Source organism: Malaclemys terrapin, chromosome 20 (assembly GCF_027887155.1).
Source record: "Malaclemys terrapin pileata isolate rMalTer1 chromosome 20, rMalTer1.hap1, whole genome shotgun sequence".
NCBI classification, from domain to species: domain Eukaryota; kingdom Metazoa; phylum Chordata; order Testudines; family Emydidae; genus Malaclemys; species Malaclemys terrapin.
Genome location: NC_071524.1, coordinates 10,388,270 through 10,407,975, shown reverse-complemented (window position 1 = coordinate 10,407,975; position 19,706 = coordinate 10,388,270). Strand labels below are relative to the sequence as shown.

The 19,706-nt window shown below is 52.6% G+C and overlaps 1 protein-coding gene across 1 annotated transcript in view; it reads right to left on the bottom strand.

Annotated features, from left to right (window-relative positions):
- Positions 1-19,706, bottom strand: part of LOC128826658 (deleted in malignant brain tumors 1 protein-like) — a 59,225-nt gene that overhangs the window by 18,772 nt on the left and 20,747 nt on the right. The window contains exons 9-12 of the mRNA XM_054010072.1: positions 15,233-15,562; positions 14,142-14,471; positions 12,938-13,267; positions 11,986-12,315 (exon numbers count right to left, since the gene is read on the bottom strand). Of these exons, the coding sequence (XP_053866047.1) occupies positions 11,986-12,315; positions 12,938-13,267; positions 14,142-14,471; positions 15,233-15,562 (1,320 nt within the window). The remainder of the gene's footprint in view (positions 1-11,985; positions 12,316-12,937; positions 13,268-14,141; positions 14,472-15,232; positions 15,563-19,706) is intronic.

Here is a 19,706-nt window from a genome sequence, read left to right as displayed (position 1 = left end):
ACCCTGCTGGAAAGGTATAACAAGTGGGGTTCCGCAGGGGTCTGTTTTGGGACCGGCTCTGCTCAATACCTTCATCAATGGCTTAGATATTGGCATAGAAAGTACGCTTATTAAGTTTGCAGATGATAGCAAACTGGGAGGGATTGCAACTGCTTTGGAGGATATGGTCATAATTCAAAATGATCTGAACAAATTGGAGAAATGGTCTGAGGTAAACAGGATGAAGTTTAATAAAGACAAATGCAAAGTGCTCCACTTAGGAAGGAAAAACCAGTTTCACACATAGAGAATGGGAAGAGACTGTGTAGGAAGGAGTACGGCAGAAAGGGATCTAGGGGTTATAGTGGACCACAAGCTAAATATGAGTCAACAGTGTGATGCTGTTGTACAAAAAGCAAACGTGATTCTGGGATGCATTAACAGGTGTGTTGTGAGCAAGACGTGGGAAGTCATTCTTCCACTATATTCTGCGCTGCTTAGGCCTCAACTGGAATATAGTGTCCAGTTCTGGGCACCGCATTTCAAGAAAGATGTGGAGAAATTGGAGAGGGTCCAGAGAAGAGCAACAAGAATGATTAGAGGTCTAGAGAACATGACCTATGAAGGAAGGCTGAAAGAATTGGGTTTGTTTAGTTTGGAAAAGAGAAGACTGAGAGGGGACATGATAGCAGTTTTCAGGTATCTAAAAGCGTGTCATAATGAGGAGGGAAAAAACTTGTTCATCTTAGCCTCTAAGGATAGAACAAGAAGCAATGGGCTTAAACTGCAGGAACGGACGTTTAGGTTGGACATTAGGAAAAAGTTCCTAACCGTCAGGGTGGTTAAACATTGGAATAAACTGCCTAGGGAGGTTGTGGAATCTCCATCTCTGGAGATATTTAAGAGTAGTTTACATAAATGTCTATCAGGGATGGTCTAGACAGTATTTGGTCCTGCCACGAGGGCAGGGGACTGGACTCGATGACCTCTTGAGGTCCCTTCCAGCCCTAGAATCTATAAATCTACAAACGTACCTTTGTGATCATCTAGTCTGATCCTAGAGCAGAGCTTTTACAGAAACAGCCATTCTTGACTCAACAATTGTCAGCGATAGAGAATCCACCACAACCCGTGGTAAATTGTGCCGGTGGTTAATTACCCTCACCATTCTAAATGTATGTCTCCTTTCCACTCTAAATTTGTCTAGCTTCAACTTCCAGCCATTGGATCCTGTTCTACCTTTCTCTGCTAGATTGAAAAGCCCTTTACTAAATATTTATTCCCCAGGTAGATTCTTGTAGACTGGTTTGTGATCAAGTCACCTCTTACCCTTCTCTTTGTTAATAGATTGAGCTCCTTGAGCCTATCACTGTAAGGCAGGTTTTCTTATCCTTTAATCATTCTTGTGGCTCTTCTATGACCCTCTCCAATTTATCAACATCCTTCCTGGATTATGGGCACCAGAACTGAATACTGTATTCCTGCAATGGCCACAGCAGTGCCAAATATACAGGTAAAATATCCTTTCTACTCCTGCTAATGATTCCTCTCTTTATATATCCCAGGTTTGCATTAGCCCTTTTGACCACAGAGTCTCAGTGGGAGCTCATGCCCAACTGATTGTCCACCATGACCTGGAAATCTGTTTCTGAGTCACTGTTTCCCAGGATATAATCCCCCATCATGTAAACATGATCTACATTCTTTGTTCCTAGATGTAGATATTTACATTTCAATGTGTATTGTTTGCTTGCACCTAGTTTACCAAGCAATCCAAATCAGGCTGAATCAGTAACCTGTGCACTTCATTATTTACCACTCCCCCAATTTTTGTATTATCTTCAAATTTTAACACCTATGATTTTATATTTTCTTCTAAGTCATTTATAAAAATGTTAAATATCATAGGTCCAAGAACCACTCTCTGCCATGTGTGCCATGTTAATTTTATACTGTTCTAGTTTTTTAATCAAAATGTTCTGTGGTACCTTACAGAAGTCTAAGTCTATTTCATCCACACTATTACCTTTATCAACCAAACGGGTAATCTCATAAAAAAAATATCAAGTTAGTTTGACAAGATCTATTTTCCATAAACCCATGTTCATTTCCTTTAATGACATTACCCTCCTTTAATTCTTTATTGTTCAACTCCCATATCAGCCACTTCTTTATCTTGCCTGGGATTGACGTTAGGCTGACAGGCCTGTAATTAGCCAAGTTATCCCTTTTACTCTTTTTAAAAATTGGCACAACATTAGCTTTCTTCCAGGCTGCTGGAGCTTTCCTAGTCCTCCAAGACTTATTGAAAATTAATAATCACTGTCCAGCATGCTCCATACTTGGTTGTTTTAAAACCCTTGGATTCAAATTATCTGGACCTGCTGATTTTAAACTATCTACCTTTCGTGGCTTCTGTTTAACATCCTCCTGATACATTAGTGGAATAGACAGAGTGTTATCATCACCATATGGCGAGACTATATGATCTCTTTTTCCCAAATACAGACAAAAATATTTATTGAACACTTCTGCTCTGTCCGCATTGTTATTGATATTTCTACCATTTCCATCTAAGCATGGACTACAGCCAAGCCCTAAGATACAACCGAATTTGCTCCAACCCCTCAGACAGAGACAAACACCTACAAGATCTTTATCAAGCATTCTTAAAACTACAATACCCACCTGGGGAAGTGAGGAAACAGATTGACAGAGCAAGACGGGTACCCAGAAATCACCTACTGCAGGACAGGCCCAACAAGGACAATAACAGAACACCACTGGCCATCACATACAGCCCCCAGCTAAAACCTCTCCAGCGCATTATCCATGATCTACAACCTATCCTGGAAAATGATCCCTCACTCTCACAGACCTTGGGAGGCAGGCCAGTCCTCGCTTACAGACAACCCCCCAACTTGAAGCAAATACTCACCAGCAACTACACACCACACCACAGAAACACCAACCCAGGAACCTATCCCTGTAGCAAACCTCGTTGCCTACTCTGTCCCCATATCTACTCTGGCAACAGCATCAGAGGACCCAACCACATCAGCCACACCATCAGGGGCTCATTCACCTGCACATCCTCTAATGTCATATATGCCATCATGTGCCAGCAATGCCCCTCTGCCATGTACATTGGCCAAATGGGACAGTCCCTCCGCAAAAGAATAAATGGACACAAATCGGACATCAGGAATGGTAACATACATAAGCCAGTAAGTGAACACTTCAGTCTCCCTGGTCATTCTATTACAGATTTAAAAGTCACTATCATTGAACAAAAAAACTTCAGAAACAGACTTCAAAGAGAAACAGCAGAACTAAAATTCATTTGCAAATTCAACACCATTAATCTGGGCTTGAATAGGGACTGGGAGTGGCTGGCTCACTACAGAAGCAGCTTTTCCCCTCCTGGAATTGACACCTCCTCATCTATTATTGGGAGTGGACTACATCCACCCTGATTGAATTGGCCCTGTCAACACTGGTTCTCCACTTGTGAAGTAACTCCCTGCTCTCCATGTGTCAGTATATAATGCCTGCATCTGTAACTTTCACTCTATGCATCCGAAGAAGTGAGGTTTTTACTCACGAAAGCTTATGCCCAAATAAATCTGTTAGTCTTTAAGGTGCCACCAGACTCCTTGTTGTTATCATTGTCAGGATTCTTTTGGTTCTTAATATATTTTAAAAACGCCTTCTTATTGTCATTTACTCTGCTGGCCATAGATTTCTTATTCCGTCACTTTGCTTCCCTTATCAATTTTCTACTAACTAGAACAATCAAATGGAGATGAAGACCTCTCCACACAGCACACATACCCCTCTCTGCAGTAGAGGCGCATAGCACAGTGATGGGGCTCTGGGGTCAGCACTAAATCAGACAGGAAAGCATGCTCTATTGAGCTTCCAAACAGGCTCTCTGCAGAATCAAGAGTGCAAGGGAAAGCAAAAGTTCTTCTTCGAGTGCTTGCTCATATCCATTCCATTAGGTGTGCGCGCGCCGCGTGCACGATCGTCGGAAGATTTTCTACCCTAGCAACACCGGCAGGTCGGCTGTGGAGCCCCCTAGAGTGGCGCCTTCATGGCGCTGAATATATACCCCAGCCGACCCGGCGCCCCCTCAGTTCCTTCTTACCGCCCCTGACGGTCGTTGGAACTGTGGAGCGCTGCTTAGCTGTTCTCCACTCTCCCTAGCTTAGTTTGTTGTATCACAGTTATAGTTATAGTTATAGTTCTAGTGTTTATAGTTAAATAGTTAAATAGTTTAAAAGTTGTTCTAGTTGTTCTAAGTAGTTCAGGGGATTAAGGGGGTCGTCTCCCCCTTTCTCCCCCGGCCGCGGGGCCGGGCTCATGCCCAACGCTCCCGGCTTCAAGCAGTGCGCCTCCTGCACTAAGCCTATGCCCACGAGCGACCCGCACGACTCCTGTCTGAAGTGCCTGGGAGAGTCCCATCAAACAGATAAGTGCAAGATCTGTAAGGCCTTCAGACCAAGGACCAAGAAGGAGCGGGACTTTCGGCTCTGGCAACTCCTGATGGAGGCGGCACTTAGTCCGGACGCTCCATCTACAAGTCAGGCCCCGGCACCTAGCACCTCGGTGCGCAGTGCCCCGGCGGCACCGGCTATGACGACCACGCGAGTGGCGTCAGACAAGCCTCCCCGGCACCGGACCTCGTCGGCACCGCAAGCAGTGCCTCGGCGCCGGTCATTATCCCCGGGGCATAAAAAAGCCCATAAGACGGGAACATCCGTGCCGAAGACGCCGGCTCCCCCAGTGCCGGGGGTAGAGCCGCGTCCGCTGGTGGAGCACCGGAAACAGGTGCCTCCAGCACCGTCGACTCCGGCGCCGAGGCCGTTGAGTCCGGTGCAGATAGCGTCTCCACCGAGACCGGCGGTGATACAGTGCCTCCCGTCGACTCCAGAGACCTTCGCGGCGGCGAGAGACTTAATAGCTCTCACGGAGCCGGCACCGCCTCAACCACCGGCACCGACTGCACCATTGACTCGCCCGGTCCAGTCGAGGGGGAAACCTGCCTTGATGCGCCCTCCATCGCAAGGGCTGGAACCTCGGCACCGATCCAGGTCCCGAAGCAGGTCCCCGCGCCGCTCGCAGTCCCGGCACCGAATATCGCCTCGGCACCGGTCGTACTCGCGGCCAAGATCTTCTTCGCGGCACCGCTCTACGTCTCGGCACCGCTATGATCGTCGGCACCGATCAACGTCGAGACGTAGTTCTCGGCACCGCTACGGTCGACGCTCGACGTCGAGAGGCCGCTCCCGGCACCGGGCATACTCCAGGTCCTCGTCGAGGTCCAGATCCGACTCCCGGCACCGACGAGGTCATCGGCACCGGTCGCGGTCCCGGCACCGATCGCCGGCACCGCGTAGAGATAGATCATCTCCGGACCGGCACCGTGCGGCACCGCAGCCAATGGGAATCGTCTCGACGCTCTCGGCACCGCCGTGGCCATCGAGATCGGTGTCCCACTCCTCGGAGGACCTCTCGAGATCGGCATACCCCCCTCAGGGGCAAGCCGAGGAACAGGACTTGGGACATTGGCAGGACACGACAGGGGACCATTCTCATGGCCCATCTCACTGGTCGTTTTGGACCCCGTGGGCGTACCATCAGGCGCAAGGGGCTCCAATTGCTTCGACCTCTCGCTCCGGTCACTCCATCAGAGGGGCCCCGGAGTCCACCATTTCTCGGCCTCCGCCAGGGGGCATGGAGGCTTCTGGGTCCGCACCACCTGACGCCCTGGACCCAGGCACAGGTGATGCTCCAGCCCAGGAACAGGGAGACCAGGACCAGCCCTTGGATCCTGTTCCACCGGAGGCATCTTCCTCTTCTTCTCTGGATGAGGCAGTGGCGGGCACATCGTGCACAGGCCCACCTCCAATAGATCTTCGGGCTCACCAGGATCTTCTGCGCAGGATGGCCCGTAATATGGACCTGCAGGCGGAGGAGATAGTGGAGGTGCACGACCCGATCGTGAATATCCTTGGAGCGGATGCCCCATCGAGGGTGGCGTTACCCCTGATCCGCACGATTCAAACGAATGCGGATACGATATGGCAAACTCCTGCCTCTATCCCACCCACAGCGAGAGGGGTGGAAAGGAAATACTTTGTCCCGTCTAAGGACTACGGGGAATTGTATACCCACCCCCAACCGTGTTCACTGGTGGTGGCATCAGTGAACGCACGAGAGCGCCACGGCCAGCAGGCTGCAGCGCCTAAATCAAAAGAGGCTAAGCGGCTCGATTTGTTTGGCCGTAAGGTTTACTCAGCCGGAGGGCTGCAACTTAGAGCGGCGAACCAACAGGCGCTACTGAGCCGTTACAATTTTAACTCCTGGAACTCTATGGGGAAGTTTAAGGAGTTGATTCCCCAAGAGTCCAGGGAGGAGTTTGGAGCCATGGTAGAGGAGGGTAAGAAGGTGGCTCGGACCTCCTTGCAGGCCTCCTTGGACATAGCAGACTCAGCTGCGAGGACCCTGGCTTCGGGTATCGCTATGCGGAGGATCTCCTGGCTTCAAGTTTCGGGTTTGCCTCCGGAGCTGCAGCAAACCCTACAGGATCTGCCCTTTGAGGGACATGGATTGTTCTCGGACAAGACGGACTCTCGCCTGCAGAGCCTCAAGGACTCGAGAACAATCATGCGCTCCCTGGGGATGCATGTTGTGGGCCCTCAGCGCAGACCATTTAGGCCGCAGCCTCAGCGCTTCTACCCCCCCCCGCCTCGTCAGAGACAAGACTCGGCCCGGAGGCGAGGGCGAGGTGGTAGGAGAAGATGGGCTGGCCCTCAACCCGGTCAGAACCAGGGGCCACCAAGACCACCTTCAGGTCCTAGACAGAACTTTTGAAGGTGCGGTCGAGGACGGCGCCCCAGTCATCCCCCAGGATCCAGCCCCCTCCTTTCAGGATCGTCTCTCCCACTTCCACCGCGCTTGGTCCCTTATAACTTCGGACTGTTGGGTCCTCCGCACGGTGGAGAGGGGATACGCTATCCAGTTTTCTTCTATCCCCCCCTCCCACCCCCCTTCCCCGTCCCTCTTCAGGGACCCTTCTCACGAGCAACTTCTTATACAGGAGGTTTCTACGCTCCTGGCCATGGGGGCCATAGAGGAGGTTCCGATAGAGTTAAGGGGCAGGGGATTTTATTCCCGTTACTTCCTGATCCCCAAGTCCAAAGGAGGTCTGCGGCCCATCTTGGACTTGCGCGGACTCAACAAATTCGTAGTAAAGTTGAAGTTCCGCATGGTCTCTTTGGGGGCCATTATCCCTTCCCTCGATCCTGGAGACTGGTTCGCCGCCCTCGACATGAAAGACGCATACTTTCACATCTCAATTTACCCACCTCACAGACGCTTCCTGCGATTCGCGGTAAACGCGGTGCACTACCAATTTGCAGTCCTTCCCTTCGGCCTATCCTCGGCCCCAAGAGTGTTCACGAAATGTATGGCTGTCGTGGCAGCGTACCTTCGTCGGCAAGGGATACAGGTGTTCCCGTACCTAGACGACTGGCTGGTACGCGGTCGCACCAAAGAGCAAGTTCGAGCTCACGTCCACATAATAGGGCACACATTCAACGAGTTGGGCATCCTACTCAACAAGGACAAATCCACTCTAGAACCTACCCAGAGAATAGAATTCATCGGCGCAGTTCTAGACTCCAGACGTGCACAAGCCATCCTGCCAGACAACCGATTTGGCACCATCACGAGCCTCATTCAAGGGCTACAGGCCTTCCCAACTACCACGGTGAGGTCGTGCCTTACCCTGCTGGGTCACATGGCTTCCTGCACGTACGTAACCAGGCATGCCAGACTTCGGCTTCGCCCACTCCAGACCTGGGTGTCGTCAATATACCGACCACATCGGGACAGCCTGAACATGGTGGTCACGGTCCCGATCTCGGTCCTGACCTCCCTCACCTGGTGGCTAGATCACAATGTGGTCTGCGAGGGGATGCCATTTCACGCCCCACAACCCTCTCTGCACCTGGTCACAGACGCTTCATCTCTGGGTTGGGGCGCCCATCTCAACGAACACCATACCCAGGGCCTGTGGACTGCATCCCAGCTAGCCCTGCACATCAATGTTCGGGAACTGATGGCGGTACGACTGGCGTGCCAGGCATTTCTCAACTTCCTACGTGGCCGATGTGTGTTAGTTCTCATCGACAACACCACGGCCATGTTTTACATCAACAAGCAAGGAGGAGCACGTTCGTCAATTCTATGCCAAGAGGCCATTCGCCTGTGGGACTTCTGCATCGCCCACTCAATCCACCTCACGGCATCGTTCCTCCCTGGAGTCCAGAACACTCTAGCGGACCGACTCAGCAGGTCCTTCCAGACGCACGAGTGGTCTATCCGTCCGGACATCATACACTCCATCTTCCAGAAGTGGGGGTTTCCCCAGATAGACCTGTTTGCATCCCGAGACAACAGGAAGTGCCACGTGTTCTGCTCCCTACAAGGTCGAGCTCCGGGCTCCCTCTCGGATGCGTTTCTCCTTCCCTGGAAAGACCACCTGTTTTATGCCTTCCCTCCGTTTCCTCTGGTCCACAAGGTACTGCTCAAATTGCGCAGAGACCAGGCACAGGTAATTCTGGTCGCTCCAGCGTGGCCGAGACAACATTGGTACACCACATTGTTGGAACTCTCGGTTCAGACACCGATCCCGCTTCCGTTGTGTCCGGATCTCATCTCGCAGGACCACGGCCAGCTGCGTCACCCCGACCTGCAATCACTCCACCTCACGGCGTGGCTGCTCCATGGTTCACCCAGGCAGAGCAGCAATGCTCGCACTCTGTCCAACAGATTCTGCTGAGCAGTAGGAAGCCCTCAACACGCACCACGTACCTGGCCAAGTGGAAGCGGTTCTCCTGTTGGTGCAAACAACGAGCCACGTCCCCGTTGCAGGCACCCATTCCTCTCATTTTGGAGTATCTCCTCTCCCTAAAACAGCAGGGGTTGGCGATATCTTCAATTAGAGTTCACCTGGCCGCTATATCGGCCTTTCACCCAGGGGAACTCGCGTCCTCGGTATTCTCTAACCCGATGGTCATTAGATTCCTCAAGGGCTTAGACCGGACGTACCCACAACAGCGTCAGCCTGTCCCGACGTGGGACCTCAACCTGGTTCTCTCCAAACTCACAGGTCCTCCATTCGAACCACTAGCCACCTGTTCACTTTTGTACCTATCCTGGAAGACAGCCTTCCTCGTAGCCATCACCTCAGCAAGGCGCGTTTCTGAACTCAGGGCGCTTACATCCGAGCCCCCTTATACAGTTTTCCATAAGGATAAAGTGCAGCTTCGTCCACATCCTGCCTTTCTCCCTAAGGTGGTTTCTCCATTTCATATCAACCAGGACATCTTTCTCCCGGTCTTTTATCCCAAACCACATGCTACTCGCCAGGACCAACGTTTGCATTCCCTGGACGTACGAAGGGCCCTGGCCTTCTATATTGACCGCACAAAGCACTTTAGAAAGACGACGCAACTCTTCGTTGCAGTGGCCGACCGAATGAAAGGCTCACCGGTCTCCTCACAACGCCTATCCTCCTGGATTACGTCTTGCATCCGGACTTGCTATGACCTGGCAGGTGTCTCAGCACCGCACCTCACCGCTCACTCCACGAGGGCCCAAGCCTCCTCGACTGCTTTCCTGGCACATGTTCCGATACAGGACATTTGTAGAGCGGCGGTTTGGTCATCAGTCCACACGTTTACAGCTCACTATGCACTAGTGCAACAGTCCAGGGACGATGCTGCATTCGGATCAGCGGTTTTGCACACAGCAATGTCTCACTCTGACCCCACCACCTAAGTTGGGCTTGGGAGTCACCTAATGGAATGGATATGAGCAAGCACTCGAAGAAGAAAAGACGGTTACTCACCGTTGTAACTGTTGTTCTTCGAGATGTGTTGCTCATATCCATTCCAAACCCGCCCCCCGTCCCCACTGTCGGAGTAGCCGGCAAGAAGGAACTGAGGGGGCGCCGGGTCGGCTGGGGTATATATTCAGCGCCATGAAGGCGCCACTCTAGGGGGCTCCACAGCCGACCCGCCGGTGTTGCTAGGGTAGAAAATCTTCCGACGATCGTGCACGCAGCGCGCGCACACCTAATGGAATGGATATGAGCAACACATCTCGAAGAACAACAGTTACAACGGTGAGTAACCGTCTTTTACCTGAGCACACAACACTGGAATCTTCTGCATAATTGAAGTTATGGTCTCCCCAAGACCTAGCCCTGCATTCGGAGACGGCAACTTCTATCCCTGTGCAGTTAACATCATCCCCCCAGGGACAGTTAGATCCATGTCCAAACTGAGCCCCATGTGGCGCTGATAACGGTGTCCCACTGCCCAGCACACAACTCCAGCATCACGTAAGTCCCAGACGCCATAACACCCAGTTCTCCACTGCTGGTTATGAAACACCTCGACTCTCCCAGCCCAGCGATTGTGGCCATTCACTAGCTGGAGCAAAGACACTTCTGAGATGCCTGAGCCTTCAAACACCCAAGGGAATAAACACTCAGGGAGGTTCCTGTGCCTCTGATTGCTAGAGACGCTGGGGAACATAGTGCCTTCCACTGAGGGGTCTGAATGGGCTCCGCACACAGCGACTGCCTGTCCCAGGCTGAATCACCACCACTGACATCCAGCTCTCATGGTGGTCCCTGAGCTGCTCCCTGCAGCACAGGCCCTTAGCACCACACTGGAGTGTTGGGGTCAGCACTGACTGTGAGGGCAGAGTGCTCCCTGCTGAGACCCCCTCCCCCTCCCTGCACCATGGTGATGGATGTGGGTTATCTGAACACATAACACCGGCATCTTTTCTGTGGTGAAAGTTATGGTTTCCCCAAGGTTTAGCCAGACATTCACTGCAGGAAATTTCTGATCCTCTGCAGTGAACATCGTCCCACCAGATGGGATCAGACCCTCGCCCAGATCAAGCCCTGCCTAGGGCTGATAACGCCGTCCTGCAGCCCAGCTGCCTCCACATGACGGCAGCATCAGTTAACTGCCAGTTGCCATCACACACGGTTCCCCACGGCTGATTGTGAAGCACCTCGACTCTCCCAGCGCAGGGATTTGGGCCATTCACCAATCCGAGTGGAGCAAAGCCCAGACTGACTGAGCCTGCAAACACCCCAAGGGTAAAATGACTCAAAGAGATTCCTGTGCCTCTGATCACTAGTGACACTGGGGAACTTAGCGCCTCCCGCTGACAGGTCTGAACAGCCTCTAAACACAGCACCTGCCTATCAAGGACTCACTCCCTACCACTGATATGCAGCCACTTCTGGGGTGGAACAGGGCAGCTGAGAGACCAGGCACAGAAACTCATGGGCTGTGTAGGAGAAGGAGTGAGGAAGAACCATGTCTCCAGTCACAGCTTTCAGAGATGTTAGAGGTTCAGGAGTAATTAGCTGAGATGGAAATTACCCTGAGTGACAGGGGGAGGAGCCCCACACTTCATAAAGGGATCCCAGGTTTCTATTGCCTCTGAGCGGCTGCAGGCTCCATTCGACCCCAAATCCCACAAATGGGATCTACGGTTACCCAGCGTCCCATTGTGCTGTAGTGGGGAAGCGGGAACAGAGCGATCAGTGACGGGGAGGGCCTCTCACTGAGGTGCACGTACTGCTCCCTGCAGCGCAGGCCCTAAGTGCTGTGCTGGGGCACTGGGATAGCACTGACTGCGAGGGCAGAGCGCCCCCTACTGAGCCCCCATCCGGCTCCCTGCAGCAAAGGCCTGTAGATCTGTGTGGGGGAAATGGAGTCAGCACTGATACCATGGGAAGAGCGGCACTTACTGTGGCCCCCAACCGGCTCCCTGCAGTACAGGCCTTTAGCACCATGCTGGGCCACTGGGGTCAGCGCTGACTCAGACAGGAGAGCTGGGTCTGTGCTGAAAGCTTCCCAGCCCGATCCCTGCACCACCCACAGTGACGTGACGGAGGTGGGTTACCTGAGCACTCGACACCGGCATCTTCTCCATGGTGACAGTTATTGTCTCCCCAAGGCCGAGCCCTGCATTGGGAGAGGGCAGCTTCTGTCCCTGTGCAGTGAACGTCATCCAGCCAGATGGGGTCAGATCCTCGCCCAAAATGAGCTCTCCCAGGGGCTGATAACGCCGTCCCACAGCCCAGCTGCCTGCACACGACTCCAGCATCTGTTATGTCCCAGCTGTCATCACACACGGTTCCCCACTGCTGGTTGTGAAACACCTCGACCCTCCCAGCGCAGCGACTAGAACCATCAGCCAGTCGGATTGGAGCCTGCTCTGGAATGGCTGAGTCTGCAACGGGGCCAAAGGAATAAACACTCAGGGAAATTCCTTTGCATCTGATCACTAGTGACATTGGGGTACATAGCACCTCGGATCTGGTCAGTTTCTACACATACCAATTGCCTGACACGGGCTCATTCTGCCCTACTAATATACAGCCACCTCTGGGGTGCGAACGGGCAGCTGAGAGACAGGCCATGAAAACACATGGGCTGTGTAGGCAAGGAAGTGAGGAAGAACCCTGTTTCAGTCACAGCAGTGGGGGATGTTAGAGGTTCAGGGGTAATTAGCTGAGATTGAAATCACTACGATGGGGGTAGGAGCCCCACACTTCATAAAGGCACCCATGGTTTCTACTTCTCCTGAGCGGCTGCAGGTTCCATTCGACCCCAAATCCCACAAATGGGATCTACGGTTACCCTGTGCCCCATTGTGCTGTAGTGGGGCAGGGGAATCAGAGCGATCAGCGATGGGGAGGGTCTCTCCTTGAGGCGCACGTACGACCTCCTGCAGCACAGGCCCTAAGTGCTGTGCTGGGGCATTGGGTTCAGCACTGACTGTGAGGGCAGGGCGTCCCCTAGTGAGTCCCCATCCCGCTCCCCAGAACACCCACAGTGATGGAGAGGCTTACCTGAGCACACAACACCAGCATCTTCTCCGTGGTTACAGTTATGGATTCCCCAAGGCCGAGCCCTGCAATCGGAGAGGGCAGCTTCTGTCCCTGTGCAGTGAACGTTATCCAGCCAGATGGGATCAGAGCCTCGTCCAAATCGAGCCCCCCCAGGGGCTGATAACGCCGTCCCACAGCCCAGCTGCCTGCACACGACTCTGGCCTCAGTTAAATCCCAGCTGTCATCACACACGGTTCCCCACAGCTGGTTGTGAAACACCTCGACTCTCCCAGCGCAGCGACTCGGGCCATTCACCAGTCGGAGCTGAGGCTGCTCTGAAATGCCTGAGTCTGCAAATGCCCCAAGGGAATAAACATTCACTCCATCTGATCACTGGTGACCCTGGGGAAAGTAGCACCTCCCACTAATGGCTGTGAACAGCCTCTGCAACTGCCTGTCAGGGGTTCACTCCCCACCACTACCATGCAGCCACCTCTGAAGTGAGACAGGGCAGCTGAGAGACCAGGCACACAAACTCATGGGCTGTGCAGAAGAGGGAGTGAGGAAGAACTTTGTCTCCAGTCACAGCTTTGGGGGATATTACAGGTTCAAGCTGACAATTAGCTGACATGGAAATCACCCAGAGTGTGTGGGGGAGGAGCCCCACACTTCATAAAGGGATCCCAGGTTTCTACTGCCCCTGAGCAGCTGCAGGCTCTTTTCAACCCCAAATCCCACAAATGGGATCTACGGTTACCCAGTGTCCCATTGTGCTGTAGTGGGGCAGGGGGATCAGAGCGATCAGCGACGGGGAGGGTCTCTCACTGAGGCGCACGTACTGCTCCCTGCAGCACAGGCCGTAACTGCTGTGCTGGGGCACTGGGGCCAGCACTGCCCACAATGGGAGGACTTTATTCTTGAAACCACCACCCTGCCTCCTACAGCACAACAGCCGTCATCACCCTGGGACACTGGGGTCAGCACTAACTCCAGGGGGAAAGGCCCCTTGTGTGGTCCCCAAACTGCTCCCTACAGCACAGTCCCTTCACCCACATGGGGGTCAGCGCTGACTGTGAGGGCAGAGCAGTCTCTCAGGAGCCCGCACGCTGTCCCTACAGCACAGGCCTCTTGCAAAGCCCTGTTACATTGGGCTCTGAACTGACTGCCCCCTACTGACCTCCTACCCCACTCCCTGCAGCATCCACCGGGATGGAGGAGGGTTACCTGAGCACACAACACCCGCATCTTCTCCGTGGTGACAGTTATACTCTCCCCAAGGCCGAGCCCTGCATTGGGAGAGGGCAGCTTCTGTCCCTGTGCAGTGAACGTCATCCAGCCAGATGGGGTCAGATCCTCGCCCAAAGTGAGCTCTCCCAGGGGCTAATAACGCCTTCCCACAGCCCAACTGCCTGCACACGACTCTGGCATCCTGTAGGTTCCAGTCATCATCACACACGGTTCCCCACTGCTGGTTGTGAAGCACCTCGACCCTCCCAGCACAGCGACTCGTGCCGTTCACCAGTCGGAGCGAAGTCTGCTCTGAAATGCCTGAGTCTGAAAATGTCCCAAGGGAATAAACACTCAGGTAGGTTCCTGTGCATGTGATTGCTACTAACGCTGGGGAACTTAGCACCTCCCACTGACAGATCTGAACAGCCTCTAAACAGAGCACCTGCCTCTCAAGGACTTACTCCCCACCTCTGATATGCAGCCACCTCTGGGGTGGAACAAGGCAGCTGAGAGACAGGACACAGAAATTCTTGGGCTGTGTAGGAGAGGAATTGAGGAAGAACCCTGTCTCAAGTCACAGCTATGGGGGATGTTACAGGTTCAGGGAAATTAGCTAAGATGGAAATCACCCGGAGTGACTGGGATAGGAACCACAACTTCAAAAAGGGATCCCTGAGTGGCTGCAGGATCCATTCAACGCCAAATCCCACAAATGGGATCTATTGTTACCCAGCGCCCCATTGTGCTGTAGCGGGGCAGGGGGATCAGAGCGATCAGCAATGGGGAGGGTCTCTCACTGAGGCGCACCTACTGCTCCCTGACCCCAGTGCCCCGCACTGAGCCCCCATCCGGCTCCCTGCAGCACAGGCCTGTAGAACTGGGTGGGGGAAATGGGGTCAGTGCTGACACCGTGGGAAAAGCAACACTTACTGTGACCCCGAACCGGCTCCCTGCAGTACAGGCCCTTAGCACCATGCTGGGGCACTGGGGTCAGCGCTGACTCAGACAGGAGAGCTGGGTCTGTGCTGAAAGCTTCCCAGCCCGATCCCTGCACCACCCACAGTGACGTGATGGAGGAGGGTTACCTGAGCACACAACACCGGCATCTTCTTCATGGGTACAGTTACTGTCTCCCCAAGGCTTAGCCCTGCACTGGGAGAGGGCAGCTTCTGTCCCTGTGCAGTTGACAGTATCCAGCCAGATATGGTCAGATCCTGGCCCAAAGTGAGCTCCGGCAGGGGCTGATAACGCCGTCCCACAGCCCAGCTGCCTGCACACGACTCCAGCATCCTGTAAGTCCCAGCTGTCATCACACACAGTTCCCCACTTCTTGTTATGAAACACCTCGACTCTCCCAGCGCAGCGACTCGAACCATTCACCAGCCGCAGCTGAGTCACTTCGGAGATGCCGGAGTCTGCAAACACTCAAGGGAATAAACACTCAGGGAGTTTCCTGGGCCTCTGATCTCTTCTGTTGCTGGGGAACGTAGCGCCTCCCGCCAACGTGTCTGACTGTCTCTGCACACAGCCACTGCCTGTCAAGGGCTCCCCACCACTAACCAGGCTAATCACTTGGGCAATGTTGAAGTTTGTCCACTCCCCTCCCAGCCAGCTGTCACCTAGTTATGCAGACTGGATGGCAGTCTGACCTACTGCTCCCACTAGAGCACTTAAAAAGATCATCCCCTGCACTGCTGGCAGGAACCTCCTGGGGAGCAGATTTACACCCTCACTCCTGGTGCTGATATTCGCTCCAGTGTGATACTGTGCAGTACCGTGGGCAGACGCTGGCATAAACATCTTGGTGATTGTGAGCTCAGCACAGTCACCCGTGTCATTAATGGTTGCCTTAGCCTGACATCAGAATCGAATTTACATGTGCTGGCTCCATAGCTCCCTGAAAACATCACCTAGAGTCCAGGAACAAACCATCCCGATATGTAGAAAGAATAGTAAATATGGCAGGTGACCAGCTTGGCTTAACAGTGAAATCCTTGCTGATCTTAAACGCAAAAAAGAAGTTTACAAGAAGTGGAAGATTGGACAAATGACCGGGGAGGAGTACAAAAATATTGCTCTGGCATGCAGGAGTGAAATCAGGAAGGCCAAATCACACTTGAAGTTGCAGCTAGCAAGGGATGTTAAGAGTAACAAGAAGGGTTTCTACAGGTATGTTAGCAACAAGAAGAAAGTCAAGGAAAGTGTGGGCCCCTTACTGAATGAGGGAGGCAACCTAGTGACAGAGGACGTGGAAAAAGCTAATGTACTCAATGATTTTTTTGCCTCTGTCTTCACGAACAAGGTCAGCTCCCAGACTACTGCACTGGGCAGTACAGTATGGGGAGAAGGTGACCAGCCCTCTGTGGAGAAAGAAGTGGTTCGGGACTATTTAGAAAAACTGGACGTGCACAAGTCCATGTGGCCGGATGCGCTGCATCCGAGGGTGCTAAAGGAGTTGGCGGATGTTATTGCAGAGCCATTGGCCATTATCTCTGAAAACTCATGGGGATCCGGAAAGATCCCGGATAACTGCATAAAGGCTAACGTAGTGCCCATCTTTAAAAAAGGGAAGAAGGAGGATCCGGGGAACTACAGGCCAGTCAGCCTCACCTCAGTCCCTGGAAAAATCATGGAGCAGGACCTCAAAGAATCAATTTTGAAGCACTTAGAGGAGAGGAAAGTGATCAGGAACAGTCAGCGTGGATTCATCAAGGGCAAGTCATGCCTGACTAACCTAATTGCCTTCTATGAGGAGATAACTGGGTCTGTGGATGAGGGGAAAGCAGTGGACTTGTTATTCCTTGACTTTAGCAAAGCTTTTGATATGGTCCCCCACAGTATTCTTGCCAGCAAGTTAAATAAGTATGGGCTGGATGAATGGACTATAAGGCCAATAGAAAGCTGGATAGATCATTGGGCTTAACGGTTATTGATCAATGGCTCCATGCCTAGTTGGCAGCCGGTATCAAGCAGAGTGCCCTAAGGGTCGGTCTTGGGGCCGGTTTTGTGCAATATCTTCATTAATAATCTGGAGGATGGTGTGGATTGCATCTTCAGCAAGTTTGCAGATTACATTAAACTGGGAGGAGTAGTAGATATGCTGGAGGGATAGGATACAGGGGGACCTAGACAAATTAGAGGATTGGGCCAAAAGAAATCTGTTGAGGTTCAACAAGGACAAGTGCAGAGTCCTGCACTTAGGATGGAAGAATCCCATGCACCGCTACAAACTAGGGAGCAAGTGGCTAGGCAGCAGTTCTGCAGAAAACTGCAGGGTTTAGGGTTACAGTGGATGAGAAGCTGGATATGAGTTAACAGTGTGCCCTTGTTGCCAAGAAGGCTAACAGCATTTTGGGCTGTATAAGTAGGGGCATTGCCAGCAGATCAAGGGACATGATCATTCCCCTCTATTCGGCATTGATGAGGCCTCATCTGGAGTACTGTGTCAGTTTTGGGCCCCACACTACAAGAAGGATGTGGAAAAATTGGAAAGAGTCCAGCAGAGAGCAACAAAAATGATTAGGGGCCTGGAGCACATGACTTATGAGGAGAGGCTGAGGGAACTGGGCATATTTAGTCTGCAGAAGAGAAGAATGAGGGAGAATTTGCTAGCTGTTTTCAACTACCTGAAAGGGGATTCCAAAGAGGATGGAGCTAGGCTGTTCTCAGAGGTAGCACATGACAGAACAAGGAGTAATGGTCTCAAGTTGCAGTGGGGGAGGTTTAGGTTGGATATTGGGAAAAACTATTTCACTAGGACGGTGGTGAAGCACTGGAATGCGTTACCTAGGGAGGTGGTGGAATCTCTTTCCTTAGAGGTTTTTAAGGTCAGGCTTGACAAAGCCCTGGCTGGAATGATTTAATTGGTGATTGATCCTGCTTTGAGCAGAGGGTAGGACTAGATGACCTCCTGAGGTCCCTTCCAACCCTGATATTCTATGATTCTATGATCCCCCTTAGAACTGCCTGGAGCACAGGGACGCCTGGCAGGAATCTGCTGCGCACCAGGCTGACAATGGTTCCGACCAGGGCAGAGGCAACGCACACTCCCTACAAGCAGATCAGCCCCCTCCTGAAGCAAACACCTGCCCCTGCAGTTCCTCTTGACTTGCCACGACTGACTTGGCAACATCGTTTTGTGGCAGCCATTGCTGCACTCGTGTCTAGTGCTGCCAGCCCAGTACCAGTCTCAGATGAATGATGACAGAGCTGGGCTGACATCTGTGTCCCCACAGAGGGGCAGCAACTCTGGGATAAAGAGACTGGCGTGCTGATGGATTTCTAGAAGCCCTAACTTGTATCTCCCTATTTGCAACCTGGGACGCAGATCCTGGACTAGGCTTAACGGGCCCCTGACTGGACTGGCCAGAGGGACTGCTGCGATGCAGAGATTTGGCTTAGCTTGATCTTCTCAAGCAGCCGTTACATTTTCAAATTGCTATTAGAATTGAAATTAGAAGTAACAATACAACAACTAGAAGTGCCTGGGTTCTAGCCCAGGCTGTTCCATGGGCTCACAAAGTGACCTGGGGCAATCATCTGTGTTTGGGACCTTCTTCTATTAAGCATGGATAATACCTACCCACCATTTCATGTGGGTGTTGTTTTAAAATTAAGGTTTGCACAGAGCAGGGGAAAGGTAAAATGTTCTGGTAAATGATAGGCAACTTTTTTAAATAGTGGCTGAAGATGTAAAAAGAATGGTAAGGAATGACCAGGGAATAAAGTGGAAGGATGAGAGAGAGCAAGGTTAATGAAACAAGAGGTAGGGCAGCAATACAGACGGTCACACACGTGGTGGAGGGGAGCCCCGTTAGAAGACTGGACCTTGAGGATGCACAGTCAGATGGCTGAACAAGCTAGAGCAGGGATCGGCAACCATTGGCACGTGGTCTGTCAGGGAAATCCGCTGGCAGGCCAGGTCGATTTGTTTACCTGCAGCATCCCCAGGTTCGGCCGACCGCAGCTCCCACTGACCGCGGTTCGCCTTTCCAGGCCAATGGGGGCTGCAGGAAGCGGCACAGGCTGAGGGATGTGCTGGCCGCCGCTTCCCACAGCCCCCATTGGCCTGGAGCAGCGAACCATGGTCAGTAGGAGCTGCTATCAGTCGAACCTGCGGACACTGCAGGTAAACAAACCGGCCCGGCCCGCCATGGGCCGTGTCCCAAAGGTTGCCCATCCCTGAACTAGAGGTGAGCAAGGTTGGAATGAGCTCTCCCCTAACACCTAGTGATGAGCTGGGAAGGGGAAAAGGCTTCAGGACCAGACAGTATTTACATGAACACACCCAGTCTACCTAGGTATCCAGCAGACAGAGCTGTGTTGGCTGGTGTTGGGTTACAAATCACTGGAGTACTGAATACAGGGGCAATGAAATGTTATCCTGATTGTCTGAGTAAAGGGCAGCAGAACTGTGCTTAGCCTGCCCTGACTGAGGGGGTCACCCACAACTGAACTGAACTCACTAACCAGGGGGCTCAGACACCAGACCCCTATCAAGAGTGAGAGGGGGTGGAGATGGGTGTTCCTGCTGAGGGCGCTGTGTAAGGGGTCTAGGCA